The following is a 21,454-nucleotide window of genomic DNA, read 5'->3' on the forward strand; positions in this document are numbered from 1 at the left end:
GGAGGGGAGAAGGTGCGAGGAAGTCTGGAGCTGCAGGGCCGACATTAGAGGGAGTAAGAGTTGATGGTGCCGCAGGGTCCCGCCGGGGGGGGGGGGGGGGGGGGGAGGAAGGAAGGAAGAAGAGGAACCGAAGCATGGCAATTGTGGGGAAGTGCAGAGCTGCAGGGAAGAGTGTTGCGGTACCCAGCTGGAGGGAGAAGGAAGATGAGGGAGGGAATTAAAGGAGATGCCAGGGCTTGGAGCATAGGAGGAAGGTATGCCAGTCTAAGGGAAAAGGAAGGGGGAGATGTGAGAGCATGGAGGGGGAACGAAAGATGGAAGAAAAGGAAAGGAGAGAGATGCCAGAGAATCAGGGAAGGGGAGATACCAGACTATGAGGAGAGGTGTGGGAGAGGGAAGGCGAGGAGAGAGATGCCAGACCAATGGGGTGAAAGGAGAGATGGAAGGGGGAGGCATACAGTTTCTGGAAGGGGCATAGAAGGAGAGAAGATGCCATATAGGGGAAGAGAGACGGCAGACAGTGAATGGAAGGAAGAGAGTTACAAGAAGATGAGGAAAGTTGAAACCACAGAAGACAAAGGTAGAAAAAAATTTCTATTTATTTATTGCTTTAGGAGACATGTGTCACTGTTTCTGTGAAGCATTGTATGCAGAGTCCAGCTTCTTGCTGGTTCAATTTAACCTTTGTCTATGTATTTTTATTTTATCCCCCCTTTTACAAAACTGTGAAGCGTTTTTAGCGGTAGCAGCTCTGATGCTCAGAATTTTATGAGCATCAGAGCTGTTACCTCCGTAGCTAAAATCCACACTACAGTTTTGTAAAAGAGGGAGGGGTTAGTTTGTGATTACATATTCCTTACTAGGCGAAGGTGTTTTCTGTGTTCTGTGTGTTCGAAAGACATGGTTTTCTGTTAGGATTGACGGTGTAGGATTGATCTGTGCTGGTCTGGCTTGTTTAGTTTTACAATGGGTGTATTGATGTACTGCTCACTGCAATATGTAAGATGCTGCCTTTTCCTAGGTACTCATGTGTGACGTGTGGTTTGTTACTAAAAATCATGTTTTTCTTACAGATGGGGGGGGGTGCCAAAAAATGATGGGCCCCGGATGTTACATATGCTAGGTACGCCACTGTATGTAAAGATACCAGAAAGCTGGCGTAGCAAAAACTTCTAAGTTTTGAGTATTTAACCCTCCCACAATCTCACGGGCACTCGTTTCAAGTTTATTGAGATTTTGATTTAAACGCAATATCAAATATTTTCAATGCATATAACAAAAATAAATTTGGGGAAATAAATAAAACCATTTGAACCAGTGTTCCCGCTAAGCTGCGCTGGCGTGCGCTGGCGCACAAAATATTACATCGCAGCGCACACGTTTCTCGTCACAGCGCACGATCGGAAGAGGCGTACGGCAGATGGCAGGGCGGCGAGAGGAGAATCGGGCGAGTTGGCTCATAACTTGCTGGCGCCCGATATTTTTGGCTCACGGTGAAAAAAGTTTGCTCACAACACCCGCCCGCTTAGAGGGAACACTGCTCATGTGCAATATTATTTATAAATATTATTTATAGTGTGTTTTGGCACTGAATTTGCACCTTTGCACGTAAGGTCCGGGGATGTTTCACGCTGAAAAAACCCGTTTGGGATCACGCAGCTCTCAACTCGATATTAAAGGCTTGTCCTGTTTTTGAGTTGTGTACACTGAGGACCTTTCACAGTTAATTACCATTTAATTATTTGATATCGTTTATATCACATGTGATCTCCCAGTATATCCATTTTTTTAATCTCAGGAAGAATCCTTTTTGCATCGATTTGGATATTCTTTCCTATTGGGTTATTTCATTTTTCTGTAGGAAGTACCTTCAGAGTCCATTCCATCTCAAAATGCTAAGTGCAAACGTTTCTTTCTTTGACCTTGCTTTATAAAGCAAAGCTGTCCATCTCTCCTTATCTGTGCGCGAGAAACTCATCGTCTGTCAGTTCTATTTCTCGTTAGTGAGCCATTTATTCTTAGAGCTCTTATATGCTCCTCAATCCCAGGAAGTAGTTGTGGAAAGTTAGCCTATAGTGGCCTTAGCCTTTTTTTTGAGGCGGGGAGGGGGCCAGACTACGTATTTCTAGTAATAATAAGAATAACTTTACAGTGGTATCTCGGAATCCGAACTTTTTTTTGTAGTAAATTTTGTCTTGGAATCCGAACGCCCTGCACATTGTACGTGTGTGTTTGTGCCCCAGAATCTGAATGCTGCTTTGGAATATTTGTTAATATTTTACCTTAAAATCCAGTGTATTTCCTGTTAAAATTTGAGTTTGTGGGACCCAGGAACGGATTAATCCAGTTTCTATTGTTTTCATTGGGAAAAATTGTCTTGGAACTCGAACGGGGTTCTGGAACGGATTAAGTTCGGATTCCAAGTTATTACTGTATTTTTATATACCACAATACCACAAATAGTTCAAAGCAGTTTACAGAGGAAGAGACTGTATACAGACAGCGATATTACAAAAAGCCTTCTATAGTAGCACTGGCTTTTAAAATACAACCAGAAAATAGGCAAATCCTGTTTCCTTTCTGTTCTGGAGCTTTGACAAAGGATAAAAGCTTTCAGAAAGGTAGCTATGTTTCTCTGGTATAGCAAATATGAGAGGCAGGAGGCATTTTGCAGAGTAATCAAGTTGTTAGAAAGGCATTTTTGAGGTCCAAAGTCCACTCCATCAAATGCATATAATCCCTTTCCCAAGCTATTAACAGCTGATGTTGAAAAAGGCTTGGATTAGGTTGAGTGTTTCAGGTATTGTGTAAGGTGGACAAGAAATGTATCCACTGGGTTGAGACAACAAAAAATGGAGGAACTGGAAAAAATTTCCACATAAATCAAAAAATATATAATTCCAGTTGAAATATGCACTGGTGGCAAATGCTCAGTGCCTTAACCCTTATAAACCTTCTACTTCAAACAACTATAGCTAGATAGGGGGAAACGCCTCAGATGCTGCATCGTTTCACGATCTGCCGATCATTTCTTCAGGGCTCGGAAGTGTTATCGACACGTCGAGTCTGCGGGGTAAGGCCGTGTGGATAATACTTCCGAGCCCTGAAGAAATCAGCGGCAGATCATGAAACGATGGCCACTGTCAGCTTTCATTGACTCAGAGTTAAGTGCTGTTTGTTTTTTGTATTATTATTTAATGCATAACATAGGGGTTGTTTCGTCAGTGATCGAAAAGCTGAAAGGGAGTTAAAAAACTATTTAAGCTCCCTCCCATTGCAACAAAGCAACGTTGGCTTTGCAGCATCAGAGGCGTTTCCCCTATCTGGCTACAGTTGTTTGAAGTAATGTAATGTAATGTAATTTATTTCTTATATACCGCTACATCCGTTAGGTTCTAAGCGGTTTACAGAAAATATACATTAAGATTAGAAATAAGAAAGGTACTTGAAAAATTCCCTTACTGTCCCGAAGGCTCACAATCTAACTAAAGTACCTGGAGGGTAATAGAGAAGTGAAAAGTAGAGTTAGAAGAAAAATAAAAATAAAATAAACATTTTAACAAGACAGCATTGATCTAAATACTTTGGAAGGTAGAAGAGAGGAGAGAAAGGAATAGAAGCAGAAGGGGGAGACGTTGAACAGTAGAATTCTGGAGAAATTTAAATGATAGAAATAGAACAAAACAAAGACAAAAGGCAAAACAATAGATAAGATTAAAGATAAATCATAAGCTGGAAAGAAAAATAAAATAAAACTTTGTCTTCAATCCACGGTTTCAGCGTCAGTGATGAAGTGGAGCAAGTAAGTTTAGGAGGAGCGATTGACGTTTCCAGAAAGGGTTTATAAGGGTTAAGGCATTGAGCATTTGCCACCAGTGCATATTTCAACTGGAATTATATATTTTTTGATTTATGTCCACTGGGTTGAGACCATCGGTTGCTTCCCCTACAGTTGGTATAAATATCAATGCGTCTTTTAGGCTTAAAAGGGACCTAAGACAAGGCTTGATCTCTTATTCTCTTTAATGAGATTCCAGATAGGATGTAGCAATTGTAAGGTTGCATTATTCCCCACCAATGTCACTTTTTATATGGGTAACAGCTGCCTACTCATGTCCCTCTCAGTCTTAATCCAAGAAATACAGAGGTAGTTATGGCTATCTAGAAATCAAATTCTAAAATGACGAGATCTGTTGTCATTTGCAAACTTTAGACTGGTTACACCTAAGCTATTGTAACTCCCTTCTTTGTGGCTTCTTTAAGGGCTCTGCAAGTGGCTCAGGTAATAGCCAGATTGCCTCGCTATTCACAAGTCACACCTCTACTAGCCGAACTCCATTGGTTGCCAATTATATAAGAACATAAGAGCATAAGCACTGCCTCTGCCGGGTCAGACCAGGGGTCCATCGTACCCGGCAGTCCGCTCCCGCGGCGGCCCCCCAGGTCCATGACCTGTAAGTGTTCCCTACCTAACCTAAAGCGTCCATACCCTTTTCGCTTAATGTCCTGTAAGGTAAACCTCTATCTGTACCCTGTTATCCCCTTCGCTTCCAGGAAGTCATCCAGTCCCTTTTTGAACCCCAGAATTGTACTCTGTCTTATCACCTCTCCGGGAAGCGCGTTCCTGGTGTCTACCACCCGTTGAATGAAGAAGAACTTCCTTGCATTCGTTTTGAATCCGTCTCCTCTCAGTTTTTCTGAATGACCTCTTGTTTTAGTTGTCCCTGCTAGTCTAAAGAATCTGTCCCTCTCCACCTTCTCTATGCCTTTCATGATTTTATAAGTCTCTATCATGTCCCCTCTCAGTCTCCACTTTTCCAGGGTAAAGAGTCCCATCCTGTCCAACCGTTCGGCATATGAAAGGTTCTCCATGCCCTTTATCATCCTCGTTGCTCTCCTCTGGACCCTCTCGAGTATTGCCATGTCCTTCTTGAGGTATGGCGACCAGTATTGGACGCAGTATTCCAAATGTGGGCGCACCATCGCTCGATACAGTGGCAGGATAACTTCCTTCGTTCTGGAAGATATTGACTTTGGGATTTAAATCTGTTCATGACCTGTTGCCATTGCCTCCTTATTGCAGAACTATGTACCTGGTCACCCTTTGAGACCTCTTGGTTGTTCCCCCACTTTGCTCGGTTTCTAAAGTTGTAAATTGATCCCGAATGTTTCAGGTGGCTGGACCTTCATTATGGAATTCAATTCCAGATTCCATTCGTCTTAATTTCTGACTTTTCTGGCATTTCGGAAAAGTTTGAAAGCTTATTTTTTTCCCCATTGGCCTTTTCAAGACTGGGCAATGTGTAATTTGCAAGTTATGGGGCCTTATTTTTAGGGCACTGGTTTCATAAGAACATAAGAAATGCCATCTCCGGATCAGACCTTCGGTCCATCAAGTCCGGCGATCCGCACACGCGGAGGCCCTGCCAGGTGTACACCTGTCGTAATTTATAGTCCACCATATCCTTACATGCCTCTCTTAAGGAGATATGCATCTAGTTTGCTCTTGAAGCCTAGGACGGTCGATTCCGCAATAATCTCATCTGGGAGGGCATTCCAGGTGTCAACCACTCTCTGAGTGAAGCAGAACTTCCTGACATTAGTCCTGAACCTGTCCCCCCTTAGCTTCATTACATGTCCTCTAGTCCGTGTCAAATTGGACAATGTAAATAATCTTCTCTGCTCTATTTTGTCGATTCCTTTCAGTATTTTGAAGGTCTCGATCATATCCCCACGCAGTCTCCTTTTCTCAAGGGAGAATAATCCTAGTGTTATAAGTCTGTCCTCGTATTCCAGTTTTTCCATACCCTTCACCAGTTTTGTTGCTCGTCTCTGCACCCTCTCCAGCAGTTTTATATCCTTCTTTAGGTAGGGAGACCAATGTTGGACGCAGTATTCCAAGTGTGGTCTGACCATTGCCCTATAAAGCGGCATTATAACTTTCTCCGATCTACTCGAGATTCCTTTCTTTATCATGCCCAACATTCTATTTGCCTTCTTTGCCGCTGCCGCGCATTGTGCCGACGGCTTCAGGGTCCTATCTATCAGATGCTGCATTTTAGGTGTTTTAACTATGCATGAATCGTTGTTACCGGCATAGATGCGGGATAGAAATGTTTTAAATAAATTAAATTAATAAGAGAAAATGTGAAGCTCTCCGGATTAATTTAAGTGAACAACTTGAGTGGTCCCTATGGAAGTACTACATTACATTAGTGACTTCCGCCAATACTTTGTAGTTCTAGGCGGATTATGAAAGAGGAAAACTGGACATTTCCAGGAGAATTACGGGATAGGGTAGTCTTAGCTGGGAAATTTACAAGACTGGGAATAGCTAAGGTGAAGTACTAGTTTCTCTTGATAAATTTTCTGAATAGCAGGGTTTTAATTTCCCTTCGGAATGTTTTGTAGTCGGTCGTAGCTGTCAGTACGTTGGCGAGGTGGTGATCTAGTTTCGCTGCTTGCGTTGCTCTTAGGCTGTTGTACATCTTCGTGCGCTGTGCGCCTTTGATTAGGGAGGTGAGTGAATGGGGTACAAATCGTCGTCCTCCTCCTTCTCTAGCACTGAAAGGCGTACACAGCACTGCGCATTCCTTTTAAACGGGCTAAGGAATTTATTAGATACTGGGGAGGGATGATTATGAGCGATGGGTCAATGGCCTACATTGGCTGGCACTTAAAAAAATAGACGCCAACCGCTGTCAATCCCACTTGGGCGCCGTTTATAGAATCATGGCTAGTGGCACCTACGTAAAAGCTTAGGCGCCTGAAATGTAGACGAGGATTTCAATGCCGTACATTTCAGGCGTCTGAGTTCTTGGAGAATCGCGCTTCACAGTGCCTAAATCATGCTCCGCCCATAGAAACGCCCACTTAGGCGTTAGGCACCTATCTTTTATAGAATCGGGTAGGCGCTAATTAAACAATTAATTTTTTTAAGGGAATTTTGCCAATTCACCCCCTCTCTTACTAAGATTGTGCATCGTGAACGCGTGAATAACGGCAACGAATTGTATATAGAATCTGGGGGATGATGTTTTAGTAAGCCGGTTCTGCTTAACTGGATCCAACCAATGGCTTGACTGGTTCTGACTCCATAAGAACATAAGATTTTCCGCTGCTGGGTCAGACCATCGTGCCCAGCAGTCCGCTCACGCGGCAGCCCTTAGGTCAAAGACCAGCACCCTATTTGAGTCTAGCCTTACTTGCGTATGTTCCGTTCCAGTAGGAACTTATCCAACCTTGCAAATGGATCTTCCAATGAATACACCGTCTACTGGTGATGCTCATTGGTTACCATACATTTGGGGGCCCTTTTACTAAATCTTAGCGTGCACTAAGGTGGCCCATAGGTATAAAATAGGATAAGCAACATTTAACATGCACTAAGCTTCAGTAAACGTGCCTCTTAGTTTATTAGAACACCTTAAAAATAGAGTTTATGCTAAAAAGCATTATTTTAATTAAGTAAATACATGAAACAAATAAAAAATAAAAGTCCAAAAACTGGGGACAAAAGCCCAATGAACTGTAAACAAATTGAAAGCATTTGCTCTGTGTAGCCTAACATATGAATTTCTTTCTTACCTTTGGCGCTTGTGGCAATGGCGTTGGATCAGTGATGTAGGCCTTCTTGGTGCTGGCTGGCGGATATGCTCCTGCTGGACTCTGGCCTGTAGAAAGGGAATACGCTGGTGCTGGTTCTGGCCTCCAAGTAGGCTGTGGACCATAAGCTGGTTCTGAATCATTTCTTACACCGTAGCCAAGACCCATAGGGTAATAGGGGTCTTGATACACATTCTGGACAGCTGGGGGATAGTGATAGTCTGGCTCTGGCTGGCGGACGGGTTGGGGTGGAGAATACCCATACTCAGGGCCACGGGGCTGAGAAGGAGAATACTGGACCGGTCCTGGGGACCGGGCTGGCTGAAACCCTTGATAGGGCTGGGTTGGTTGTAAACTGTACTGTTGTCCAGGCTGGGGGCCCGATGGCATAAAGTGAGGGCTTGGCTGGGCGGATTTCACCTGGACATTGAAAGTTGGCCTGGTAGGCGTGGATGTGGTGGCATACGATGCTGGCACTGGCTGAGCTTGAGGCTTCACGATGCCTGCTGGAGAAGGCTGAGAGGTGGACTGCGGCTGTGGCTTAGTCGTGGATTTCTTGGTGGCAGTTAACGGTGGCTGGGTGGGAATTGTCATTCTCTTATGTCCTGTGACAGGCGTGTTTCCTGGGGGAGAGATTGCTGAGGAGCCCTAAAAAAAAAAAAAAGAAATGATCAGAAACCACTGCAAACAGCCAAAATCAAATCAAAGAGTTGCAAAGAAAACAGAACATCAATGTAAAACTCAGTAAATGGTTTCAAGGCCCCTGCCAAAATAAAAGCTGACTTTGAGACCATAAGGCTGGGTCAGACCAAGGGTGTATATAGTCCAGTAGCCAGGACCTGGCTGGCAGAATCCCCAAAAGTTGCAAGATACAATGATACAAGATACCCAAATCTGCTGGTAAAGTTTATAGGTTTGCAGATGAAACCAATATTTGCAAAAGGGTGGCACCCCCCCCCCCCAGTGGTATGGATAATACGAGAAGGAACTTAGTTAAAGCTTGAAAAATGGTACAACATTTAGATTTAATGCTGGCTATGAAAACCAGAGGAAACGATACATCATCGCGCGTGGATGCCTTTCTACTCGACGAACAGGCAGCGAGGGCAGGGCTGGGGGCAGACCTGAGGGCGGAGCTGGGGCATAACGGGAAGGAAGTGGGCGGGCCTGGGGGTGGGGCTAAAATCTGGTAACCCTATGATGATAGATATAAGACTTCTCACTAAACAAATATGGCCACATCACCACATCTTTATTCAAAACAATGCTTTGTACCTTTGGATAAGTGTTCAATCAAAATTTAAATAAACTGAAACTATGAAACATGCCTAGACATGCACTGGCTCCCAATACAAGCTCGAAAATAATTCAAATTCTACTGTCTACTATACAAATCCTTGAATGGCGCTACCCCCACCCATCTGAACGATCGCCTTATCTGGAACGCCTCAGCCAGACCAAGGAGAACTCAGACTCCATTTATCCCTCCCCCCCATCAAAGGCACACATCGCAAGAGATTATACGACGGATTATTAGCAATACAGGCAGCGCAAATGGACCACCATCTAGCCCACATCCTGTTAACATTGCCCGATTACAAAAGCCTCTGAAGGGATATAAAGATCCTGCTTTTTGGGAACTCTGTCATGACCTAAGTTTCCCATGCTTCGGAATAAGTCTCCTAAACCTGTAATGTTCCTGGAAATGTCCAACTCACTTCTTTTGTAATCCACCTAAAAAGTGCATCTTTATTCAAAAAAGCTTGGGACGAGTACGTTGTATTTCTAAGGGAGAGGAGGGGATAGGAGACGGCATGGTAAGGCAGACTAAAGTAGAGAATTTGTCACCGTCCCTGTCACTGCAAATAACCGCATGAAATCATCCCGTGTCATTCTTTAGCATCTATTTCAACCTCGGTCCTTCTACTCCAGCATTCTTCAATGCAAGGCATGAGGGTCAATGGCGGTGTCCATTCATACTTTCGCCTTAAAGAATGACATAAGGATGGTTAATCATGGGGACGGCCCCGTGTCATTCGCTGCTAGATAGGCCATATGGTCTTTATCTGCCTTCATTTTACTCTGTTTTTCTATGTTTGCGTAATAATAATTTATGGACTTTCCTTCCAGGAATTTGTCTAAACCTTTTTTAAACCCAGCTACATGACATGTTTTTACCACTTGTGAGTTCCAGAGTTTAACTTTATACTGAGTGAAAAACATATTTTCTCCTATTTGTTTTAAATGGGGTGAGGGAGAGTAACGAGGGACCTGAAAGCTCAAACTATGTAACGTGTTGGTGCTCAGATGACAGAACAAGAATCTGTTTCTCTGGACATGTGCTCAGGGCTCCCGAAAAACACTCTGTACTGCTTGTGCTCTGTTTTCTTTGGAATGCACTTTTCTCTTTGCTCCTGAAAGGTACAAGTATGTAAAAACCTATCATTTCCTCAGAGCTCGTGTGCTCTGCTGTAGCCCTGGGCCCTGTAAAACAACCACACCTTCCCTAGAAAAATGGCACCGTTAACAGACATTGAACAGCAAATGGGCAGAATTATTGCCCTACAGAAGCAAGAGCAGTACTGTGGCTTCCTCTCTGGGCGTTTTCCTAGCTCTCCCTGTTAACATGGCCTACAGGATTCTAATTTAATATTTCCACATTCTTCTAGGATTAAAAGATGAGCAACTTCAGAGTGCTGCCATCTATTATTTTCACTGCTCTTTTCCCAAGTGCATCTTTCAGCTGTCTGTGCTGTATTCAGGCCTTGTGTGAATCACTGTAATGCCAGCAGAGGGTTACGATAAAAATTCACTCGACAGCTGTCTGTGCTGTATTCAGGCCTTGTGTGAATCACTGTAATGCCAGCATAGGGTTACGATGAAGATTCACTCGACAGCTGTCTGTGCTTGCATGGGGTTCTGATCTGCTCTTCAGTTCTTTGTGCTGTATTCATGTTTTGAATGAAAACGTTATCACAGCATTACTCTGACTTATTTGGGTTTATAATGGTTAGTGTTTGGTTAACTATGCAGAGCTTACAAAGATATTAAACCTTTATTCACTTGTACAAATGCCATGTCAGGACAATAAAGAGCTTTAATGAGGTTTGACATACTGTGTGCTACGAGAGTCTACACTTTGGATTCTGGAATCTAGCTGCTCTCTGGGATTCCGGAATCTTGTTATGCTTTGGGATTCTGCATGGAATGTTGCTGCTTTCTGGGATTCCAGATTCTTGGGATTCTGCATGGAATGTTGCTGCTTTCTGGGATTCCGGATTCTTGGGATTCTGCATGGAATGTTGCTGCTCTCTGGGATTCCAGATTCTTGGGATTCTGCATAGAATGTTCCTGCTATCTGGGATTCCGGATTCTTGGGATTCTGCATGGAATGTTGCTGCTCTCTGGGATTCCGGATTCTTGGGATTCTGCATGGAATTTTGCTGCTTTCTGGGATTCCGGATTCTTGGGATTCTGCATGGAATTTTGCTGCTCTCTGGAATTCCGGATACTTGGGATTCTGCATGGAATGTTGCTGCTTTCTGGGATTCCGGATTCTTGGGATTCTGCATAGAATGTTGCTGCTATCTGGGATTCCGGATTCTTGGGATTCTGCATAGAATGTTGCTGCTCTCTGGGATTCCGGAATTTTGTTATGGTTTGGGATTCTGCATGGAATTTTTCTGCTCTCTGGGATTCCGGATTCTTGGGATTCTGCATGGAATGTTGCTGCTCTCTGGGATTCCGGATTCTTGGGATTCTGCATGGAATCTTGCTGCTTTCTGGGATTCCGGATTCTTGGGATTCTGCATGGAATGTTGCTGCTCTCTGGAATTCCGGATACTTGGGATTCTGCATGGAATGTTGCTGCTTTCTGGGATTCTGGATTCTTGGGATTCTGCATGGAATGTTGCTGCTCTATGGGATTCCGGAATCTTGTTATGGTTTGGGATTCTGCATGGAATGTTTCTGCTCTCTGGGATTCCGGATTCTTGGGATTCTGCATGGAATGTTGCTGCTTTCTGGGATTCCGGATTCTTGGGATTCTGCATAGAATGTTGCTGCTCTCTGGGATTCCGAATTCTTGGGATTCTGCATGGAATGTTGCTGCTTTCTGGGATTCTGGATTCTTGGGATTCTGCATGGAATGTTGCTGCTCTCTGGGATTCCGGAATCTTGTTATGGTTTGGGATTCTGCATGGAATGTTTCTGCTCTCTGGGATTCCGGATTCTTGGGATTCTGCATGGAATGTTGCTGCTTTCTAGGATTCCGGATTCTATTTGGGTTTCTGTCAGGTACTTATGACCTGGATTGGCCGCTGTTGGAACCAGAATACTGAGTTAGGTTTACCATCGGTATGACTGAGTATGGATGTTCTTATCGATAATGACTGCTAATCCTAAGCAGAACAGGAGACACAATTACTTTTCATAGGAAGATTTTTTTTATTATTATTATCAGATATTTGGAGCTGCCTTATTTCTCTGTTTTGCAGAAAAAGTATCCAATATCCCCTGAAATGCCCACATACCTTTGCTCAGTCAAAGGAAAGCAGCTTCTCAGCCGTGAGTGTGGCTAGAAGCAAGGCCTAAATGCCATATTTGTGAACATTTTGCCATCTTAGAAGTTACATTAGCAGTCAGAGCTGTTCTTAAGAAAAGAATCGTCCAACCCTTAGCAAAATAAAAGGACAGGAAAACTCAAGATATGGTTTTGGATTTTTAAATAATGGAGAATGTGCATGTTGCTTATTGAAAATTACAAACCAGTGGCCAAACTGTTTCAACAAGCTACCACGTTTCGCTTTGACAGCATTTTAAAACAGGAATCTCTCTCCACACAAATCATTGCTATCACATTGTGAAGGAGTGAGGTGTACTCCTTCACTAATACTGCAATTATGCCTTTGTACAGCAGAGGGTGATGGTGCACCAAAGGCAAGAGTAAGCCACCTTGATGGAGGAAGGGCAGTCCTCCTGAGTCATGGGGGTGGGACTCAGGCAGGGAGGAGTTCCAATGCCCTAGAGCAGAGTCAGTCAGGGAGGTCCCAGGGGAACAGGTTCCACAACAAGGCACTTCCCAGAGAAGTAGCCCCAGCATACTGCTTGGCTGAGATAAGCCAAAATTTGTCAGCCTTGTTCTAAGGTGTGGCTAAGACCAGGCCTCGCTACCTGGTTTTAAGGAAGACTGTGTTTGGGGCATGGCAGTACCAGTACCAGCTCCAGCTCCAGGCTCAGCTCAGGACTTCTGTTCGTCAAACCAGGAGACTGGTTTCCTGTGAGGTAACAGGATTCAGGGAGTTTGTTTGGAGTCAATATTGCTGCTCAAGTCTGACTGTGTGTTCACGGGTCCAAAAATCCAAACCTCGCTCGCACTATTACACATATCCTTTTTCAACAACCAAAAAAAGCTCAAAGCCAGTTGCATACAGCTTAGGGACCCTTTTAATGTGCCCTTATAGGGGTCACGCTAGGGTTACCAGCTGTCCGGATTTCCCTGGACTTGTCCTTCTTTTGAGGACATGTCCGGACGGCTTTTCAAAACCCGGCACTTTGTCCAGTTTTTGAAAAGCTTCCGACGTTGGGTTGGCATCCACGAACGCGTGGCAAAAGGAGAAAGAGAAACGTTTGGCACAATTGTGCATTTTCACCAGGGTACCATGGGTCACCTGTCATCTGTACAGGATCCTGGAACAGCCCCACAAGGTGACGAAACAGGAACCACTAATGGCTACATGTCTCCTGGGGACCATTACGCATTCAGCTCCTGCGCTGCTTCAGCCATAAGTGGATGGACAGATGAGTTGACCAGAAGTTGGCTGCCTGGCTGAAATTGCAATGTGGGATTTGAACTCAGGGGGCAGTAGTCGAGCCTTTTAGTGTTAACACAGCCACTGATAAATATGGTTCCTTTAAAACGCTGTACACGGAGCACGAAGGGATTATATGGAACGTGTAACAAGCTTCCTTCCCAATTGGGCCTCTAACTTTCCCAGAATTACAGATCTGCCCAAAATGGAAACATGTGAAGGTGGGAAGAGTATTGAGTTGATCAGACTTTTTAAATGATGGTAAAACTGTGTCTGCTGTTAGGAAAATTATTTTCATCCACGACCAGTTCTGAGTGAAACTGTGTTTAAAGAACATAATTAAAGTTAGGTTTAATTACTGATGAGCTCAAGCAGTGAAAACTAATTTCCCACTTCATCACGTCTTTTTTTAGTTTTGAAAATCATTCTCACTCATCTGAACATTTCCTATAATAACTACCTGGCTTCTTTTTTCAATGTCTTGTGGACACAGGTGAATGTCGTACTGTTTTTGGAACTACTGAGCCCTGGAACACCCCTTCTATGCCCTCGAAGCTCAGCACCTCTTGCAATGTCAGGCTGTTTTCTCTTGCAGTTATATTTTCCCACAGGGAAATCATTTTTTTATATCTAATATCTGTTCTGTTCCTGTACTCAAAAAACTCGGGTCACAATAGGACTCCAGTTTCTTAAACAGAAATAAACTCACTTTTTTTGCAGGTTATTTATCTCCACCCTCCTAGTTCTGAAGTGAAGAAAAGAGAACCCTATTTTGAGGTGAATTGAAAATCTCTCAATAGAAACAGTGGATCAGCAAGAAAGATATAAAAGTTTCACAGAAGCTCAACAAATGTTTCTGGGAAAGAAAGTATGGATTTTTCCAGACGTCACGAGAACAACGCAGGAGCGAAGAAAATTATTCTTAGCAATGAGAGTAGAGACTTTGACCCTTGGAGCGACATTCTTATTAGCATATCCATGCAAATGTCTAATTAAATATCAAGGTGTTAAATATGTCTACTATGCACCAGAACAGCTACGCACCTTTTTAGATTTAAAAAAATCTTGCTACCCGGAATGTTTAAGAGTAGGAAGAAAAGAGGGGGTTAAAGACTGTTAAGCCTTTCAAGATTATAGTTATTACTTATGTTTGTTATCTCTTCAATATATTCATCTCCTCTCCCTCCAGAGTTAGTGGTCTAAGAAAGAATGGAATTTTCCTTATAGCAGTAATTGTGAGTTTATTTAATTTGTTTCTTTTCTGTTTTACTTGTACAAGAGGAATATTCTTGTGAATTATGTAAAATTTCAATAAATAATAATAAAAAAAAGTTTCACAGAAGAGCAACCAAGATGGTCAAAGGGATGGAACTCCTCTCATATGAGGAAAGATTAAAAAGGTTAGGGCTCCAGTTTGGAAAAGAGACGGCTGGGGGGAGATACAAGTGGATCGATTTTTCACTCCGTCAAAAATGACAAAGGCTAGGGGACACTCGATGAAGTTACAGGGAAATACTTTTAAAACCAATTGGAGGAAATATTTTTTCACTCAGAGAATTTGCCTGAGGTTGTGGTAAGAGTGGATAGCGTAGCTGGTTTTAAGAAAGATTTGGACAGTTTCCTGGAGGAAAAGTCCATAGTCTGTTATTGAGACAGACATGGGGGAAGCCATTCCTTGCCCTGGATCGGTAGCATGGAATGTTGCTACTCTTTGGGGTTCCGGAATCTTGCTATTCTTTGGGATTCTAGAATCTTGTTACTCTTTGGGATTCCGGAATCTTGCTATTCTTTGGGATTCTGTATGGAATGTTGCTACTCCTTGGGATTCTGGAATCTTGTTACTCTTTGGGTTTCCGGAATCTTGCTGTTTCTTGGGATTCTATATGGAATGTTGCTACTCTTTGGGTTTTGGCCACTGTGAGAACGAGCTACTGGGCTTGATGGACCATTGTCTGACTCAGAAAGGCTACAATGCATTGAATTTTAGGATTTAGTGCTGGCACCAATCAGCAAAATGCCGAGTGTCATCAGCTGAATATCGACCATATAGTTATTTATGGGTTAATTTTTTTTTTTTTTTTTTTATCAGCTAGAATTCTATTTTGAAGCTGTTTTATGAGGAACACAGGCACCTGTGTTTCTGTAATAAGACAGACTCACAAAACCTACACATCCAGGGCTCAAATGCATCCATATATATATACACACACACACATATGTTAAAAAAAAAAAAAAAACCATGTACAAAATTTGTTTTCTGTCAAACCTAATCAGACTTCTAGGTAGTGTACACAAAATACATATAATGTTGAAAAACAAGGTAACAAAATTACACAGCATATGGATTTATTTTAAAGATGTACCCCACCTATAACTAAGCAGTTTACAAATATACCTCTACATATCCTAGGTCACAAATAAGCCTGGATTAATGAGACAAAGCCAGCATGGATTTAGCCTCATCAATCTACTACATTTCTTTGAAGGGGTGAATAAACATGTGGATAAAGATGAGCCAGTCGATTTTCAAAAGGCATTTGACAAAGTACCTCATGAAAGCCTTCTGAGGAAATTAGAAAGTCATGGGTTAGGAGGTAATATCCTATTAAGGATTAAGAACTGCTTAAAAGATGGAAATCAGAGAGTAGTGAGATAATTAGAGATGTTGATAAAGACGTTTAAATACCTACGTGGCATAAATGCGCATGAGTCGAATTTCTTTCATTGAAAAGGAAGCTCTGAAATGAGAGGGCATAGGATGAAGCTAAGAGGTGACGGGCTCAGGAGTAATCGAAGGAAAAGCTTTTTTTCACAGAAATGGTGGTATTTGGGTGGAATAGTCTCCCAGTAGAGGTGGTGGAAACAAAGACTTTGTTCGAATTCAAGAAAGCGTGGGATTTGTTAGGGAGAAGAGGAGATAGTGGATGCTGTGGATGGGCAGACTGGATGGGCCATTTGGTCTTTTTTTTAATCTTGTATGTATTTCTGATGATTTGTATTGTATTTTTTCAATGATTGTCCAGTACTTCTTATTGTAAACTGCCTTGAACTATTATGGCTTTGGTGGTATACAAGAATAAATTATTATTATTATTTATCTGCTGTCGTGTTTTCTATGTATTAGTTAGAGTGGGAGATTGACCTGGGTCCCCTTCCTTATAGCTGAAGGAACAAGGAGAAAGAGGCCCAACTCAGGAGCTGGATTACTGGAGGAAATCCAGTGTGGCAAAATCTGTGAGGAAGAGAATCCTCTATAATAAAACCCTTCCCTGCATATGCGCTGTTGAAACGGCGTGATCCCTGCCGATGTGATTTCTGCTTCCGTGTCATGTTCCATTTGTGAGTTGCGGTGGCCTGCGGCATGTGCGGCGGTGAGAGCAACGGCAGGAGGGTGTCCTTCGAGGTGCTGCGAGGCGTCTGGCTGCTACTGCTGCACAGGGAAGTGGAGTGGGAGAGGGAGAGGGAAAAAGGGCTGTTTTGGGGAGAGGGGTGTGCTGGGGGGCAGGCAGCAATCTTGGTTTGCTCGGGGGGCCAGAGAGAGATAGGCAGGGGGTCAGGGAGAGAGACAGACAAAAAGAAAGACAGACAGACAAGGGGCCAGGGAGAGACAAAGACAGAAAGAATGACAAACAGACAGGGGGCCAGAGAGACAGACAGACAGCGATCAAGGAGTGAGAAACAAAGAAAGACAGACAAGGGGCCAGGGAGAGACACAGACAAAAGAATGATAAACAGACAGGGGGCCAGAGAGAAACAGACAGCCAGCAGCCAAGGAATGAGAAAGAAAGAAAGACAGACAGGGGGCCAGGGAGAGACACATACAGAAAGAATTACAGACAGACAGGAGGCCAGAGAGACAGACAGAAAGACAGCCAGCCAGCCAGCGGCAAAGGAGAGAGAGAGAGACAGAAAGCGGCCAAGGAGAGAGAGAGACAGAAAGAAAGACAGACAAATACATCTCCCGTTAATGTAACGGGCTTAAAGTCTAGTCCTTAAAATAACAGAGTGTGAGGTATTCATTCAGAAAGGAAAGGGTCTCCTGTCTTCCAAAGAAAAATAGAGAAGGAAGTTGGCCAGAAGAGAGAAAGTTGGCCCAGGAACCAGGAAACCTTTCAAAAAGGCTGCTATTTAAATAAAAAGGGCTCATAGACACAGATAAAGGAAGTATATGAGTTACTAAAGTGTTTGATTAATGCAGTATAACCTCAGAATAAAACAACTACCTCAAAGCAATGTTTGGCTTGCACTTTTCTTCTGTGAGGGACCCCTACATGAGTGCCTCAAGGAAGAACCTGCTCTCGTTGGAGAAGACTCGTATGTGTGTATCTGCAGTGGGTGAAGAGGAGAGAGGATCGGAAGTAAATCCATCTTCTGGGGGGGGGGGGCCATCAATGGGGTCAGCCACTTACAGTAAAATGCAAGACAAAGAAATCAAAGGTTAATCTCTCTGAAGCAAAAAGGGAAAGGGGAAGAAAAGTTAGAAAAGGATCTTTTTCGGTCTGACTATCCGATACCACAAACAGGCTTAGCTTGGCTTCCTGTTAGAGGAACAGACTACATTTCATTTAATGTTTTTCAAAAATAGTTTTTGACTCAAGAAACTTGATTCACTCAGTTCCCCCCACCCCCAAGAGACAGAACAGAAGTAAAACCTCACAGAATTAGGTTCCATAGTTCACTTTATTATTATTTCTAACTCTGTAGTAAGTGTTGCCCACAAACTAGAACAAAACCTTTTCTGGAAAGCGCAGCTACCTCTTGTCTGTGAAGCAGAATGATAGCTCCTCCCCCCTTCTACAGAAAGTGAAAGGTTGGTGAGGGGGGGGGGGCAGGGAGCCCAAAAAAGTCGACATGAAAAGTGAAACCTGGGACCTGCTATACCACAGGAAATAAAAAGACATTAAAGTAAATGTACATATTTCCCTGTAAAGAGAGTAACGAGATGATGCTGAAGCCGAGTTAGCGACCGAGGGTTTGCATGGCTGTCTTTAATACTAATAGGTATTTGCATACAATCATTTCCATTTTCACATTAATTTGGCAAGCCAATGAATATACAAATTGCTAGATTGGAAGAAATGAACATTTCTGGTTAATCTCTAAAGGGTGGTAGTGAAGGGACTTCTGCTGGGATTTCCCCACCTTTGATATCAAGGACCAGTTCATCACAAAAGGCCATTTTACACTTTCCCCAACACGCTCAAGGCAACTAAAGCCAAATTAATTTTCAAAGAAGCTTAGTAGATTTCCTTTTCTTGATAAAGGAGAGACATCACCAGTTCCCCCGGCAGTTTTTGGCATTTCTTGGCAATCTTTTACTGTACAGCAACTCCTCCAGTCCCTTAACCATCTTAGTCGCTCTTCTCTGGACCCTTTCGAGTAGTACCCTGTCCTTCTTCATGTACGGCGACCAGTGCTGGACGCAGTACTCCAGGTGAGGGCGCACCATGGCCCGGTACAGCGGCATGATAACCTTCTCCGATCTGTTTGTGATCCCCTTTAGTCTTTGGAAGATCTGATTGTCTGTCATCATGATCTTCCATTTACAGAAATTGTGTATAAGGTTTCTAAATTTCCCATGAATTGGGATTCCAGTGCTAATGAGAGACATATTTTACTCCTGGCACCCACATTTGTAGATAAAAATTAGTGCTAAGTATTATTGTATAAGTGGCACTAGGATTTACATTAACTGAAACCTGGTATAAATTATCGCGCCTAAGTTAGACACAGATCTCCCGTATTCTATAACACAGCATGGAAATTTCAAAAATACCAGCCATGCTCTTCCCACGGCCATGCTCCCTTTTTCCGATCTACGCATAAAATTTACATGTCGATCCTGGCACCTAAAGATGCGTGTGTAAATTAAAATGAATGGCAATTAGTGCTGACAACTCAATGCCCAATTATCAGTGCTAATTGGCTTACATCAGCCATGAAAAATGTAACTCTTCTAGAGTATCTTGCAGCAAAATTGACTGAATTACTTAAGAAAAATGCCTACAGATCATACACAGTGATGATGTCCACCATTTTTAAAAGTATATAACACAAAAAGAAGACTTCTCAGAAGGACACTTGGGCATACACTCAGAATATGTGTAGTCCGACCAAGAGCCAAAGCTCCTATAGCCGAACCCACCGTCCCATCACTGTGTATGGCTATTAAGGGTTGAAAATGAGGTGTTTTTCTGAAATATCTGACTGAATTTTTCAATGGCAGGAAGGATAAAGAAATCCTACTTAACTTAAATTTGTTAGGAGGTCCCATTATTCTAAAGCTTTGTTATCTCTTCTTATTTTTTAGAATTATCTCCTTGTCTACATCACCCTGCTTTTCTCTGGCATTGAATTTTTTCCATTTCTTCCTTCTGGGTTCCTTGAAAAAGACCACGAAACATGGCCCATGTCGGGACCTCCTAACAAATTTTTTTGCTATAAGGTACTATTCGGTTTAGCCCCTAAATAACTGACCTTTTCTCTTTCTTAACCAACAGACATAAGAGAAGCTCACACTCAAATTTTGTTTCTCCACCGGTTAAAGGATGTAAATTTAAAAAAACATCATCAACATCTTTTCTCACATCAGGCAGCATTATGGGGTAAAGACCTGGAACAACTGCCTATGCCTACTACTTATGGGGAATTTAGGAGACACCTAAAAACACATCTGTTCCTGAAGTATTTAGGGAACTGACCTGTACAGTCTTAGTCCACAATATCTGATCTCTAGAGCTGTTAATCACTAGCTTTTAACTTTGTTAGTTCTACTCAATTTGTAGCATTCGTATTTATTGTAAACCGTGGCATATACACTGTTAGTAGTAGTAGTAGTAGTAGTAGTATATGGGTTTTTTTCTTTTTTGTGTGTGTTTTATTGACTTTTATTAATGCATTTTGCTTAGTAAAACAAAATAAGTGGTTATATCAAATTTTAATTGAAACTTCAGAGATTACGTCTCCTGTTCTTATCTGTATTGAACAAGGAGTATAATTGGGCTGCCTGCATTAAGGGCTCCTTTTAAAATGCCCCACGTGCAAGCCGCCACCGCCTCCTTTTAAGCAGGCGGTATTTTTTTCAGCTAGCGCATGCTATAGCGTGCGCTTATCTTGTGCATGCGCTAAAAACGCTAGCGTAACTTCGTAAAAGGAGCCCTAAGACACAGCAGGAATCTTTCTCTGGCACTGACTAGTCACTGGGCTACGGGACGTATCACGTTCAAGTTATTTAATATACCACAAATATAAAACCAGAAGGCAAATCTAAGCGGTTTACAATAAAAAAAATTTAAAATAACCCCCTCCCCCCAAAATGAAATAGGGTAAGAACAGAAAGAAGACAAAACGTAAAGGAAAACAATTGAGAACATGGGGAAAGAGGGAATCGGGGATTGGAATAAAAATTAAAAGGTTGGGGAAAGGGATGAACAATGTGGTGAGGGAGGGAAAAAAAATTTAAATCTGCCCACACCGAAGAAAAAAAAAAGTAGCCATCGGGAGGAAGTAAGTTGAGAGCTAAAGGCTAAAGAGAAGTGGTACAGTGCGGTACAGTGAGAGATTAGAGAAGCTGGGCCTCTTCTCCTTTGAAAAGAGGAGACATGATCGAAACATTCAAGATATTGAAGGGAATAGACTTAGTAGATAAAGACAGGTTGTTCACCCTCTCCAAGGAAGAGAGAACAAGAGGGCACTCTCTAAAGTTGAAAGGGGATAGATTCCATACAAACGTAAGGAAGTTCTTCTTCACCCAGAGACTGGTAGAAAACTGGAAGCCTCTTCCGGAGGTTGTTATAGGGGAAACACCCTCCAGGGATTCAAGACAAAGTAGATAAAGACAGGTTGTTCACCCTCTCCAAGGTAGGGAGAACAAGAGGGCACTCTCTAAAGTTAAAAGGGGACAGATTCCATACAAACATAAGGAAGTTCTTCTTCACCCAGAGAGTGGTAGAAAACTGGAACGCTCTTCCGGAGACAGTCATAGGGGAAAACACCCTCCAGGGATTCAAGACAAAGTAGATAAAGACAGGTTGTTCACC

At 42.7% G+C, this 21,454-nt stretch overlaps 1 protein-coding gene across 7 annotated transcripts in view; it reads right to left on the minus strand.

The window, feature by feature from the left end:
- The window catches only part of LPP (LIM domain containing preferred translocation partner in lipoma), a 715,450-nt gene that overhangs the window by 126,288 nt on the left and 567,708 nt on the right, over nt 1-21,454 (minus strand). For all 7 annotated transcript variants that reach the window (XM_033958126.1, XM_033958131.1, XM_033958125.1 and 4 more), the window contains one exon: nt 7,588-8,253. In XM_033958126.1, coding sequence (XP_033814017.1) covers nt 7,588-8,253 — 666 coding nt within the window. The remainder of the gene's footprint in view (nt 1-7,587; nt 8,254-21,454) is intronic.

This window comes from Geotrypetes seraphini, chromosome 9 (genome assembly GCF_902459505.1).
Source record: "Geotrypetes seraphini chromosome 9, aGeoSer1.1, whole genome shotgun sequence".
Classification (NCBI taxonomy): domain Eukaryota; kingdom Metazoa; phylum Chordata; class Amphibia; order Gymnophiona; family Dermophiidae; genus Geotrypetes; species Geotrypetes seraphini.